Genomic DNA, 14,528 nt, shown 5'->3' with positions numbered 1-14,528 from the left:
AGAGTCCCCTGTGATTTAAAAATACTTGATATGTAAAATTAAAAACTCAAAAACACAGAAATGAATATTGGATTGACTGAATTGGTCAGTCTAGTTGCATAACTTAGCTTTAAAAGTATTTCTCCCCGAGTAGCTGCACCAGGTAACACTGAAACACGATCATGACAAGACAAAGTTTATGATTTTGCATTCAACACGTAGCAAATAATAATCTGAAACTGCATGAGTGTCATTACCACAGTGGCACACTCCAGACAGCAAACACCTGCAACCTTATCCTTATCAATCGGTGCAGCCTTAACCACACGAAAGACAAAAAATTAAAACAGAAAACAAGGTTAGAACAATTACTTCAGCTTTATTGGTATTTATACATCACTGGTACATCATAGTCTGGTGAAAGAATTGGAAGAATTATCCATATTATTCTTTGTGACTTTCCACGAGGACACGAATACTGGCGTGGAAGACCAGAAAGGGGGCGGGAGAAAGCGTCACGGCAGGGGGAGGGTCATGTAATGTACACGTTCCTTCACCCGCCATCATCTGTCTGCATACCTACCTGTACCTACTGGGACTCACCTGGCGGCCAAACGTGAGGAGCAAAACCGAAGCCTGCTAACACATTTAACCACATTCAACCCTTCTTCCTTCTTCCATTGTGTCATTTTTCCTTTTAGACACAGTAAAAGGGCTTACCCCTGTTGATGTAGGTAGCAGCAAGCTTTCTATTAACAGTTAACATCTTAATGATCTATTTAATAATAATAAAAAAAACAAAAGGTACTGTACAACTACTGCTAAGAAAACCTAAGAACCTGGCCTTATCGCTTTTACACCAGATTAAAGTGCTAGAAGCAACCCATCAATCCACACTTTATTTTATATATATATATATATATATATTTATAGCAGTATGTATTTATAGATATCTATCTATCTATATATATATATATATATATATTAGGAACAAATCTACTATTTTAACATTAATTTACAGGGTAATATACATTATATAGTAACAGCTGAAATATCAGCACAAATATAATCACTGTCACACTCAACAGCAAAATATATATATATGATTATATAAACATATATAATCATATATACCAATATATAATTGTCATATATGCATGTAAAACAGTTAAACACGTCTCAGGCTCTTCAAACGATACCCAGAAAAAGCAAGTGTGTATCAAGACGTAAAAGCTTTACAAGTCTTCTCTCTTGAAAGAGCGACAGGCGGCGACGAAATTGCCACGACCTGCGGGTTATTTGAGGTCACAGGACAGTTATTTTGCATATTCCACAAATCTATTGCAACACGTTACTGTCTACAAACAGTACAGCCAGCATCCTGCGAGAGGAGCCGGTGTTAGCTGGACTCACACATACACCCACTGAACAGAACATTACGACGATGGGTGATCTGATTATAGCTATGTGCTTTCAGATGGTGTGCTATGACAGTGAACAACAGGAGGACTACAATACACGATACTCTATAAGTTTAGCCTCAGAGGACAACCAAAAACTGTACTGTACTGTGAAAACACTACCCCGCCCCAAAAAACTACACACACACAGCAAATATTCTCCCTTCTCTGAGTCGAGTGTCATCGTATCCTGCTGCTGATGTGTTTTGTATGCGCGTGTTTACCACAAATCACCACTTGTACTGTTGACAGTCCGCCATCGCCAAGAGGAATGGAATGTGTTCAGGTTGCGTCTCTCCTAACTTTGTCTCCCTTTGTCAAAACTGAGAGCACAGTGAGTAACGTCCTACCGAACCAAGGAGATTTTCGGGGGTCTGATAGGGTGCAGGGGGGTGGGGGACTCCTTGAGGTTCCGTAAAGGTCTAATGCACAATGTGGGGCACCTCTCTCTTCTTGCAGCAGTCCCAAACCTTAGCCACCATCATCTTCACCACCTCTGAATGGAGAGGAGCTCCGACGGTCCTCTTCAGTCATCCCCGCCCCGATTCCCTCCCGTCATTCCTCACATACAGCCTCATATTAGCGACACTTTATTCACTTCCCCCTACTCTGCAAAGATGCTGCACAAGGCTGTAACAAGATACACACAAAGGTCATTTTTCACAAAGAAAAAACAAAAAAGAAAAAGAAAGAAGAGAAAAAGCTCTGTAATAACTGCAGTAGTAACGCACAACAAGCATCCAATAGCTGGCTTCCAGCCTGGGGAGCCCTGGTGATGTGCAGTTAGGTTTGGGACGTTGCCATTGTTCTATAGGACTCCTACTCACTTTTTTTTTTTTTTGCCCTGTTCCAGGACTTGTTTTTCCCCCCCTGTGTTGCACGGTTTGATTATTCAAAAGCCCAAATCTCTATGTCCTGTACATAAAAATCCTCTTTTTTTGAGAGCATAGGGTTCCCAAATGTTTTACAGGAGTGGCTCCTGCCGTGGTAAAGGTCTCCGTCCAGCCACAGGCCAAACTCCCCACTACAGAAGAAAGAAGAAAATACATTAGACAACTTCAAGCCATTTCAGGATCAGCAGTAAAAAGCCTGCGTTTTATCTCAATTTATGCTTTTAACTTGCAGGTGTAAGTGTACTGGGCAAAGTACCAACTACTCAGTGTGATAGCTAACAAATGGCACATACATATACAAATACAACTTATATTACTGATCGTCACCATGACATCAATTATTTTAATCAAAACAAAAGAACGTTTTATATCTGCATGTGATCTTATGAGCTCCGCAAAAGTGCAAATATCTTAATAACACCATTCTTCTAATGCAGTCCACATTTCTGGACATCAGCAGGCTTGTGTCTACTTTATGTCAATCTGAATTTAAATTTGACATGCTGTCATATTTAATTATGACAAATATGTTGCACCAGTGGTCTGTAGATTTCTGGCTCACCTTCCTCCACCAAAAGCTAAGGAGTCCATATCCCCTTTGATAAAGAACATGTTGTCACCGGTCCACTTGTACACCTGCCCATGATACAACAGAGCACATATTAGAAGATACTGTATGACATATTCAGTGATGATATAAGAGAGAAAGAGAAAATGTAAACTAAAAAACACTTATACAGCATATACATCATATTTAATTCTGTGTCTGCTGCTGATGTATGAAATAATTTGTCTCACAAAGCTTTAAACACAACACAAAAGCATATAAAGGTTAAATACCCACCGTGCTAAGTCTCCTATATACACAGCAGGCAAACATGCCTGAGCGGTCCTTTGGAGTGGTTTTTACAGCCACTTCCCATATATAACACAACCATTCTCCTTCTAGGTCTTTGCCAACTCATGAGGGAAATATTTGGCTCCTTAGCTGCTAAATGCTTCTTTCTGTTCACCAACTACTTGCTGACTGACTGGTGCTGAACAGGGAGTGTACACTGGGTTTTAACAGGGCTTTTGCACCAAAAACAGCTGCCTGCTAAAACTGGGAGTGAAGTTACAGAGAACCAAAGCAGTAAAGCTGGTGGCCAGAGAGCTAAAACAAGCTGCTGAAAGCTCTGCAGAGGTGGGGAGAACTGCAGGGTGTGTCGCTATGAGCAAATGCAAACATTAGTTCTCCTCACTCCTCCATTATTGGAGAAGAATATTCATTCAGAAGTGCAAAAAAGTTACAAAATCTAACAGTGACAAAATGTTATACCTCAAACTCTGGATTAAAGGTGAAGAGGAAGGTCTCTCCGGTGCCATAAAAGCCATCGCTGACCTTAAAGGGCTCGGATGCCAGCGCACCAAACACCTGAAGTTATTAAAAAAAACAAAATGACAACAACAAAAAGGTGATCAGTACCATAACAATGTGCCACTGTGGTTAGCTTCTTAAATTTGGGCGCGTACCTGGCCGTCGCTGTCTTTAATGACCAGGAGCACCGGGGTGTCCTGGGCCTGCATGGATCTGTACAGCGTCTTAATGCTCATGCCGTGCTTTGCAGTGCCAAAGACCAGCGTCCATGGGTACCCGATGGTCCGCGGAGGGAGATTCCTGGCAAGCTGTGTGCGGGGAAAATAAATTTAAAAATACAGAGATGAAAAAGGAAGGGAAAAAAATGAAAGAAAGAAAATGAAACACAGAAAGGCCACAGCCACCAACGCTCAATTACATCTGCGGTGACCTTTTAACACTCTCTGGCGTTTAAGGAGGAGTAACAGGGCTGAAAACAGTGAGAGCAGTCTCAAGAGAAAGAGAGGCCCAGCAGACCCTGAGAGAGCACGCTGCCCTGCTGCTGACTGACTCGAGGATTAACGGCGGCTGTGGTGTATGGGGAGATAATGCCGACAAGGCGCCGGAGGAGCGGTACAACTTATGTCTCATTTTAATGGACAGATAAAACAGACACTGACTAAAACATGGAATTAAAGTGACAACTTTTTACTGCTATACAGAACAAGGACCTTTAAATGTTCTGTTCACGCTCAAACAATTCCTCAGTCCCTTTTGGCATTTTTCTTGTTGGATCAGCACTTGCTCCAGTGGTGGAGCTGCAGCAGTCATATAATCAGCAGGCTGGGAATGAAGCCACGATTAGGCGAGGCCTGACTCAGCTCACCTCTGCACTGCTTTGAGCCAGGCCTGAGCCCCGAGCTCTGTCCGCAGGGTGATTAAAGAAAGCTTGCATATTGGCACTCTATTGGTTAATAAGCCAAGTGGGACTAATTTGGAGCTCTGGGTGTGTGTTAACTTGCAGTGCCTGCAAGGCACACAGTACACCTAACAACAACATGAAAGGTTGGTGACTTGGATGTCTGTTTCATGCATTTCTCTTTCATCTTTGTCACCGCTTATTTCTAACTCCTTGCGTTGGCAGGATTAACAAACCAAATCTACCTGAAATCATCCGGAACACAATAAATAAAAGAGAACATGTTGATTCCTGCTTTGAATGAGCAAACTATCCAGTTCATGTTTCAGCGCCTAATGTAAAGCGTCCTGATTTTCAAGTGGCTGTCGTCCTGAGATCACAATTTGTAAGTTAGACCGCCATGAAACTTTACACACGTACTTTACAGCTTAATCAATACTATGATACTGATAACATTTATTAAATCAGCGTTTTTCATGGAAGGAATGTAACATTAACCTGAGGAATGGCCAGGTTATAACCAGTCAAAACTAATGAGATTTCACTGCTAAATCCTCACAATAACTTTTATGTTAAAATTCTTATCACCTGCACTAGGAGTCTGGACCTGTACTGACAATATATATTAAAGCCAGTCACCAGCTGGTCACCTGCTCATTTTTACTGGTTACCTAAATTTTAGCTTTAGCATTTTAGCTAGAGTTAAGAAAACATCATCTACTGTGGATCCAACAATTATTTTTTAGATTCTCATCTCTATATGATATTTAGAGAAACAACAATTGCAAGTTTATGTTACTAATGTCCAGGGTGGAAAGAAAGCTAATCTACAAAAGAAGTCAAAGCAGCAGTAGCTGACACCCAAAGGTATATTTTAAGGCTTTCGTGTTAGTGTTTAGTTTTCCACTAACTGACAAAGCTTTGAATGGACAGCAGTACTCTCTGTGATGACATCATAAACATTGTAACAGGGATATCGTACAAATGTTGGTCACTGAAAATAAGCACTTGACAAAAATCAGGCGATTTGTTTGTCGGTGCTGTTGCTTCTGCTCAGTGTATCCACCTACCCACCTAACAAATGCTACTAAACTTATTCAAGCAGTGAATGAATCCTTTTCCCCAAACACACAGTTGGAAATCAAGACTGCAAGGTAGCTCTATGAACTGATGACTTAATTTGTTTGGGTGCTACGACATTTTGAAAGTAAAACAAATCCTCAGTTTTTTACATGTCAGATTTCCAGCCTGACACAACACACAGGCGTCTCACAGAGATTTAAAGACTAAGATGAAGAAAAAAAACAAACAAAAACAAAAACATTTAATGCTAATCATTATCAAATCATAAGAAATTTCTAAATATTCTGTGGTTTCCATTTTGTATCTGTAAAAACAAAAACTAAAAAGCTTACTGCCAAGCCTACTGGGTTATAATGAAAACAGGGAATCTATTATATTCACTTTCAACATACACTAGACAGTGGGACTATTTTCATCAGTTGACACGCCTGTGTATTTACAGTAACAATTGCACAGGTAACACTAACATGGAATAAAAGACAGCATCAATGTTCATTATAACAAAGGAACAGGCTACCCGGATAACAAAAGAGGAACAGGCATGTGCTCTTAGTTTTGGATTGTTGTTGGAAAAATATTAAGTTTAGAATACCGTCAAGTTGCATGAGATGAGATTTTCAGCAGCAGCACTTACTTTCTCTATCTGGTCGGCCTCCAGGAGTTCGCTGGGTTCTCTGAGGTTGGGTTTGAACGTGTCGGGCTCCAGCTCAGTTTTGACCGCGCCATGTTTAGAGTTCACCTCTTCCTTGGTGGTAATCTACAAGCACAAATACTTGTTAGAGATGCACTGACAAGACGAGCTGCACTTCCAAAGAGCTCTGATACTGGATGCGTTCAAAATAGCTACGGTCTTCCAGTTGCTACTTTTCGTAAAAGGGCAATGACATGACCGGCTTTACTAGTCAGGCTGTCTACTAACTTCCAACAGACATCTGTGATCTGCTGAGGCTACAAAAAAATTGGACAGGAAAGTATTAAAAAAAGACAACAACGTAGAACTAGATAACCAACTCCACAAAGCATAACAAGTTCAGCTAAACAGGCTGGGCGATAGAGGAAAGATGGAGAAAAATAGCTTTTTAACTATAACTCAATCTCACTAACAAAATGTACATTTTTCCTCCATTTGGGGGCTTTTCATTGTAGCCGTTGTCCTGCCAAAATTACAAATGCAGTGTTTGCTAGCAACACACTGATAATCCAACAATGTGATGATGACAGCTGAATATCTTCCTGCCACTCTCTGATGCCAGATGACTAGGATCAGTTTGGCACAAGTGGGAGAAGCATTGCAGAGACACTGTCTGGGAGAAGAGAATGCTAAGTGAATAGGAAATCGACCCAATGAATAATTTGCACTCCTATGTTTGACATTTTCTCTGACCAGCCGACTGTTTGGGTTATTTATCTTTCTCAATAACAGAGGCTGATTGTGGAGCACTTCGCCACTGATGACTGGGATGCTATCATGTTTCGGTCCCCATTCAAATGAGGCCTGCCTGCATTGTCCTCAGAGAACATCATTCATCCTGTCAGGGGAGTCTTACTTCAACCCTCTTTCCAATTCGCCATCTCTTTGTTCTGCAGTCCTTCAATGTCTCTCGATTAGTCCTAAGGCAGGCTGCGCTCTTTACATTCAGCTCATTTGAGTAGTACAGGCAATTTGTATTTTCGAAAAAAGTTCTACAATAAAACCCCATCTGTGTGTTTCCTGTATACAATCTACATATCCATATAGAGCTAGCGACACTGATCTACCAGACTGATCTAGTGGAATGAAGACTAAAAATGTTCACCGAGTCTAAAAAGAAGCCTGACGCATGAAGATAAGGCTGCTGTGACGTGAAAACCTCATCGCTACGAACAACCTGTCTGTAATGGAATGATAAAAACTATTTTCAGTCGACTGCTCAACAAGTTATTGCCAATGTTTGGCGTCTAACAAGCTTTGAAGAGAATATGTGAGCTGAAAGTACTACATTTATGTTTATTTAAAGCAACAGGGGCATCAGGAACAGGAATAGCAGCAGCAGCAGCAGCAGCAAGTAAAGCTTCAGTGGGGAGTCTAAAATAGACCGTGTTGGTGCAGCAGATTTGGGCAGAGTGAAGAAAGAGGGGGCAGACGGGGTTTGGTCAGGGCACCTGGAGTCGTTTGCAGAGCGAGCGCAGATCTTCGCTGTTTAGCGCATCGATCCGACGGTGGTACTCCGTCAAAGACACTACCTGGTAGTACAAAAACAGGAACAGGTGGAACATAAAACTCTGCCACTTCTAATGCTGACCATGGGGAGAAAAAAAGTTGAGTTTTGGAAGTCAGTGTGCGCTCAATGTACACTCCTCTGTTCCAAGAAGGTTTGTGTTTGAGCTTTGAATAAACAAACTTAACAAAATGTTTACTTTGGGTAAAAGAGAAGGGGTTGGAGTCTTTCAGAGCACTCAGTCGTTTTGCATGTTTGTGTAACGTAATCAATAAAACTTTCCTACTAGATTGATTTGGTTATATTAAGTATTAACTTGAACCAAACATCGCTACACTGGAAAGGAAAGCACAAGCAAGAGAGAGACTGAGACAGAGCAGGAGTGAGAGGGCTCCTTAGAAGTTACACTAGATTTTGGATGTGTGAACATACAGTGATAACAACAGAAACAGCTGTGGTCTGACTGCTGCAACACGGTTTGCTGGAAATCACAATCCACCAAACTACAACTCAGACAGACCAACACAACACAGTGACCTACTAAGCATGGCTTCATTCCAACAAAGTTCCACCCAACAGACAGCTGCAGCCTCCAATAATCCACTATGTCTCAGCAGAGGGAAGAGACTCGTGTGTGAGATCACAAACAAACAGTCATCTAAACACTCTCAGAGATCTCTCTTACAATCATGAACACCGTGAGAGCCTCTTTTCATTAATTTTTCACACAGCTTAGATAATCTTCTAGTCACCTCGTTGCTACAAGTGTAAATAACTTTTTAGTAAGAGGCTACCTTTATACAAGTCTCAATAATGCAGCAGGAGTGGTAAAAGACAGCCCTCATAAAAAACGCATCTCTGCTAACCTTCACCTGCAGCTAAGGGCACTTTGGTAAGACTGAACCTGAAAACGGGCAAGCTAGTAGCACGTTAGCTTGGAGGGGCTGCGGCAGACTCAGACGTGACTGAAATGATGACCTGGAGCGATCAATGTCAGAGGAAACAATAATTAAAAAAAAAAAAAAAAAAAAAAAAAAAGACAGGTCAGTGATTGAATTTTACCAGTGTGATAAAACAAGTGGCTAAATGAAAGGCAGAAGTACGGTTTATGAAACTGAGGGAAAAAGTCAAATAGCGTAACTTTAAATAAACAGGGGTATGACTACAGAGCTGGATCCTCCATATGTCACCTGGGTCTGGAAACTTTCGCACCCCGTACAGAGCAGCGCACATCCTCGCTGGCCAAAAGAGACAGACAACGGATATGAGCTCTGTCCTGACTGCTAAACAGTGGTCACATAGTAGCCACTTTGTTAAACACCAGTCACTAAACTGCACCGGGTCAAGCTAAAGGGCTAGCAGGCTAGTTAGCCTTGCTAGCGACTTAGCGGCATGCTAATAATAATAACAACAATAACAGAAAGCAGGGATATACAATGGTGTAGACAGAAAACATGAAGTAAGCGACATACACAGGTGTACTTAGGGGTCAGCTGTTTCTCTTGCTCCTTCACCCTCCTAGAAAACATTTCCTGTCGAACTGGGCGAGGTTAAAGCTGGAAAGTCATATTAGTGATCCCTTAAGTTTTCCCAGTGTAGCCCCGAGTTGGTATTGAGCCTGACAGCCCGCTTGACTAAAATAGAAACACTTTTCCCCCCAAAGGGGTCTCTACTCCGTGTGAGTTGTGTGACACTGCTAACATCCAATAACAACACGGGTTGGGAGGAGACCCGGTTTCCTATTGGATAAAAAACGATGATGCCATCCCCTAACTGACAAAATTTAAAGATACAGTACAGCAATATTTCAGGAGGTATACACTTGTATATTTTAAAGATTTCTGAGTGATAACAAAAAGAAAACATTAAAGTGTATTACATATATTATAAAGTTAAAAAATATATATTTAACTAAAACAAATACAATTAAATGTAAAGCTGCTTTAAAAGTCTGTTTTGTCAGTCTTGCATTAAAAACAAACACAAAACTACTAGTTGAATATCCATAACATCGCGCTGTGAAAAAGACATTGCTCAGGTTCCTATTTACTGATTCTGTAATGGATCGTGTAGCCTCTGTTTGCCAGAAGCCCAGGGAGAAACAAATCAGTCCACTTTGTTTCCTACATCATTTATTTACATTCAAAGTTAAATGTACCCCCATGTATCAAATTCTTCACACAATGAATTCATCCTTTCATTATCCACAGGGCTGTCTGAAGTCTCATTTGACCAAATCTCATTCACTCTGCAGAGGCTAACAGCCCTCTCCTCTGCACTTTCTACTATCACTTCTGTAAATCTAGACTAAAGACACTATGAATAGCAAGTTTTGCAAAGAAGGAAGGACTAACATCTGTGCCACTTTTTTTTTTGATTGGGGGGGACTTTTAACAACTCAAACAGCACGAGCAACTCATAATGGTGTTTTTGCCATTCAGCAAAAGACATTGTGAAAGGCTGACAAACAGGAGTGACAGTCACACAACATGTGGTGAAGCTACAATACAGCGACTGAGAAGAATCAACAATTACACAAACATGCAAAACACTTTGGTTGGAAGTTCAGAGAAGCGCAATTCCAAGCAAAGCAAGTGTTCACACGTCTTGAAGAATTTACACGTGATAGAAAACAGACACAAAAAAATTTACAGTTAAACCAAGAAATGTGCAGTGGTACCCAGAGGTGCAAAATATAGAAGCAGAATACAAAACTGAGGCTCAACAAGTACACATCTCAAATGGTAGCACACATTACGTTTACACTATGCATTGCATAATGAAAGCAAATTAATGTTATTTAACATTTAATTTAACATATATAACAATAAAGAGCAATTTTAACACATACGATCGTTTGCTTCACAGGATATGGATTAAAGCACAGTGGAGAACTCACTTAATCCATGTCCGCTTGGCTCATGACAACACAACATGTGCACTTTTAGTAAAGTGAAGAAACTGTTTTAGCTGTGTTGACCTTACCTCCCACTCCTTGACGTTGAGATCGGTGATGGGCTCATGCTCATTTGTTTCCTTCACCTCATTCTTCTTGACAACCCTAAAGCCAGGCTCCTGTCCCATCCCTCCGACCCCCTCACCGTACATGTCTGGGCTCCACTGCATGAAGAATACATACAGGTGGTCTGACCTGCAAGAGACAGTCAACACAACATTCACATATTATTATCCTATATGGCAAATGTGTTTGCTAACAGCTACTTACTTTCATATTATGGGAACCGTGCTACACTAGAACTTATCTGACGTCCTTTTTTTTTTTTTTTAAGTGGCCACCATCTCTTGGAGAAGACGACTGGATTCTTAGCTGCTAAGAATCCGGTTAGTTGGTGTCTTTGCCATTCTACCATGTAGGGCAGGTAGTATGGAGCAGATTTATCGGAGTGGGTGGGGTGCTTTTTTAAGAGATCAATGTAAGCCATATGATTGAACCAAAAGACTAAAGTTACACGTGCCAAAATAAAGGAAAGCAAAACAAATCAAAAAGATAAGAGAACCTGCAGAAGTTGCAAAGTTTTTCATCTTTCACTTTACATGCAGTGACACTCGTCCACTCTACATAGACAGAGCAGCTTTAAGTAGAGACATCAGTGGTCAGTCTCTCAACAATGTGGCAACCATTGTGCCCCCTCCCCTCTCATGTTGGAGACAGAAGAGGAAATCGCTCGATGTCAACCATGCAAACAACTGAAAATATCAAATAACACATGAAGAAGTTGCAAACAAAAACAGGACACAGCCTTTGTTGTGCACTGCTCGGGTTGGTATAGAGAAAGAGCTGTGACAGAGACACGCTGTTGGGCTCTATTCAGTGCTATAGTTGTGTATGGTTCATTCAGTACCCTCCTTTTCTACCAACAGCTATGCAAAAACACTTAAAGACACATCATCCAGGTCGCAGCACATCTGGGTCAAACTACAAAGAGACTAGCAGCGTATAATGAAAAGCACAGTTGGCAGCTATTGTTGTTAATGAAGAACACAGCAACACCTTAGCCTGGTTTCAAAAATTAGTAAGTGGCATGTATTTTAATACTAGCTTTGAATCTGCCATATCCCTGGGCGATTAATCATGAAAGTAACGAGCATCACAGCAAACTTGTTGCTATCAGGTGGGGAATAGTGTAGCTAAGCATTAAAAAAACAAAACAAAACAGGGCTTTAACGGGCAAGATTTTACAAGTTCAGAACGAACAATGATGGCAGGGAAGTTTCTGCACTCAAGACACTCAACACATTGCATGATGAGGCCATGATTATGGTACCATGACTAAATAAAAGAGACAGGCCTGTTTATCTGACTCAAATGTGATTAGCAGCCTGGATGAGTGCCACGATGCTGCAGTAAAACTATAGAAAAATACTAAGAGCAGAAGTAGCTCTGTGCAGCATTTTTGTCTCCTTACTTTTAAAAGGAGTCCTAAAGTATCCACAAACCAGCGACTCTGCAGTCCAGTCTGTCAAAAAAATGACCCTTTTTTTTACATTTTAAAGAAAATTGACTTATTAAATGAAACTATTAGTTCAATTGGGATTAACACGCCAAATAAACCAATTACAAGGAATTGGACTGGAAGCACACAGTTTCTTGTGATATGTCGCCTTTCAGTGTGAACCGCTCTAATGTAATTACGACTACTGCTGACTTGGCAGGAACTGTACATCCACACTGATCTTGGAAAAACTCATCAACAAGCCGAGGCTATTTTCAGCTGACGTGAAACATTACAGATTTCGGGTCAGGAAAAGTTCATGAACACATTCATGGGTATTCTGAGAACACAAATCATGGGCTTTTGGAAAGAAATAAGACAATCAGTCGCGTGTGTGCCCCTGCGTTTCCCTGCAGAGTGAATAAATAATAAATCATCTTGCTGTCTAGCACAGGCGGCAAAGGGAAACGGGCACAAGCCACAGTGGGAGTTGGATCTGACACTGAAAGCATGTTTGATTGGTTTCAAATATTAAAGGCAGTGGAGGTTAGGTGGCTGAGCTATTGTTGTTTGTTAGGGATATAAAAGGATCATAAAGGCTCACTTTACATTGTTTCTATCTCAGATACTTCAGTATTAGCTGTACGGTTTTAAAACCTGTTATTTTGATTACTATAAACCTCATAAACTTGCACTGAAACACACTGTGCTAAGCAGTAGCAGGAGGTGTAGCAGAGATACTGACCTTTCCTGCGGCACAGCGAACCAGTACTCATGCTTCTTTCCCAGCTGGGCGTACTGCTGCATGGAGGCGCTGGCGTTGGAAACAAATGTCTTCTTCATAGGCTTCCCCACTCGCAGACACAAGAACTTGTGAGAACGATGCTTCCGCCTCTCAGCCGACCCTGTACCTGGACAAGGGATTGATCACATGGTCATAGCATACATATCTTAGCGTGGCTAAATGACTGTTTATTCTACCCTAGCTCTCATTCTTTACTTGAGTTTTAAATGGATCAAGCTGAAAAGAAATGTGTTAGCAAGAGTTAGAGTCAGGTCAGTTAGGCTTAGTTAAATATTCTGTATCCAATGACATCTTACAACAAAATACAGCTGCCTAACAAAGTCGCACACTCTTTTTATTAATGGCCTTATTTATGTGACCTAGTTTTCTGTCTTTTATTTACTGGTTACTTCAGCTGGCATTAGTGATTTTGTGGCAGAAACATAGCAGATGACAGAAATAAATAGAGTGGCACACTATAATTGATAGTGACACTGGGCTTCTGCTCATGGTGCATTATCATTGGCCTATTATGAGGCCACAGCCCTGCTAGCCCAATGAAAAGGGCCAGTGTAATATCACCACGGCAGTCATATGGTACGTGCTCCCGATCGGACAGTATGTAACTGGGAAATGATGACAGAAAATAAAGATACATTTTTCAAATGCATTAACTTGATTTGAATCTGCTTGTTTTGGTAGCCGCTGCTGTCACTTGTGTGGGCTGTGCTAATGCACACAGAATAAAAGGGCAGCCCTGCTGAGATGCCCGGGAATTAGAACTGCTTCTGCAGCTCAGCTCTGTGTGCGACAATAATTGCCAGGGAGAAAATGGTAAATCTTTCTCCCACTGTCTCGTCCGCCTTCCTCTCGGGGAGAGAAATCTGCTCGGAATCACAAGTACGTGTTCAGCCAGAGTGGGTTATGTGGACACATGTGAGTCAGTGATAGAGACAGACTCGAGGCCACTGTCGGATAACGAGACTGCTGCTGCAGTTTTTCAACTGATAATTGTCTACATTTTACAATCCATTTTCCAAATCACAGATGATTTTTTCCGAGGATCTCTTGAGCGCTTAATGTATTTCCCGACTGACATATTGCTGCAGCAAGGTAATCCATCACAGTGAACCCTCAGCTTCCTTTATAAAAAGTTACAGAAAGTCGAGCACTACATTTGCAAGCTGTCTCAAAATTGAACTCGAAAGCGAAAGCATAAGCCAGCGCAGACGCTTTAAAAACAATGATGTGTAGTCGTGAGTTGTTGCATTACAGTGGCTCCTGTTGAGCTGCCCGCACTCTAGACAATAACGTTAAATAAAAGCAACATTTTGTTTGCTTTTGAAGGCGAGGATACCATAATGAAACAAATGGAAAGCAGCGGCTGCCTGGAAGGTCATGCAGCATTGGAAAAACTAAGTG

The 14,528-nt window shown here is 41.2% G+C and overlaps 1 protein-coding gene across 7 annotated transcripts in view; it reads right to left on the bottom strand.

Annotated features, from left to right (window-relative positions):
- Positions 1 to 338: 338 nt before the first annotated feature.
- The window catches only part of oxr1a (oxidation resistance 1a), a 182,430-nt gene continuing 168,240 nt past the window's right edge, over positions 339 to 14,528 (bottom strand). For 5 of the 7 annotated variants that reach the window (XM_004541604.5, XM_076889886.1, XM_076889888.1 and 2 more), the window contains 8 exons: positions 13,068 to 13,233; positions 10,854 to 11,019; positions 7,813 to 7,893; positions 6,305 to 6,427; positions 3,845 to 3,997; positions 3,651 to 3,746; positions 2,895 to 2,968; positions 339 to 2,463 (listed from right to left, as the gene is read on the bottom strand). In XM_004541604.5, coding sequence (XP_004541661.1) covers positions 2,328 to 2,463; positions 2,895 to 2,968; positions 3,651 to 3,746; positions 3,845 to 3,997; positions 6,305 to 6,427; positions 7,813 to 7,893; positions 10,854 to 11,019; positions 13,068 to 13,233 — 995 coding nt within the window. In that variant the 3' untranslated portion in view covers positions 339 to 2,327. Of the gene's footprint in view, positions 2,464 to 2,894; positions 2,969 to 3,650; positions 3,747 to 3,844; positions 3,998 to 6,304; positions 6,428 to 7,812; positions 7,894 to 9,340; positions 10,826 to 10,853; positions 11,020 to 13,067; positions 13,234 to 14,528 lie in introns of those variants that run through there. The other 2 variants (XM_076889887.1, XM_012924773.5) reach the window with 2 other exon arrangements.

This window comes from Maylandia zebra, linkage group LG11 (genome assembly GCF_041146795.1).
Source record: "Maylandia zebra isolate NMK-2024a linkage group LG11, Mzebra_GT3a, whole genome shotgun sequence".
Lineage (NCBI taxonomy): Eukaryota > Metazoa > Chordata > Actinopteri > Cichliformes > Cichlidae > Maylandia > Maylandia zebra.
This window is presented reverse-complemented; position numbering and strand designations above follow the sequence as displayed.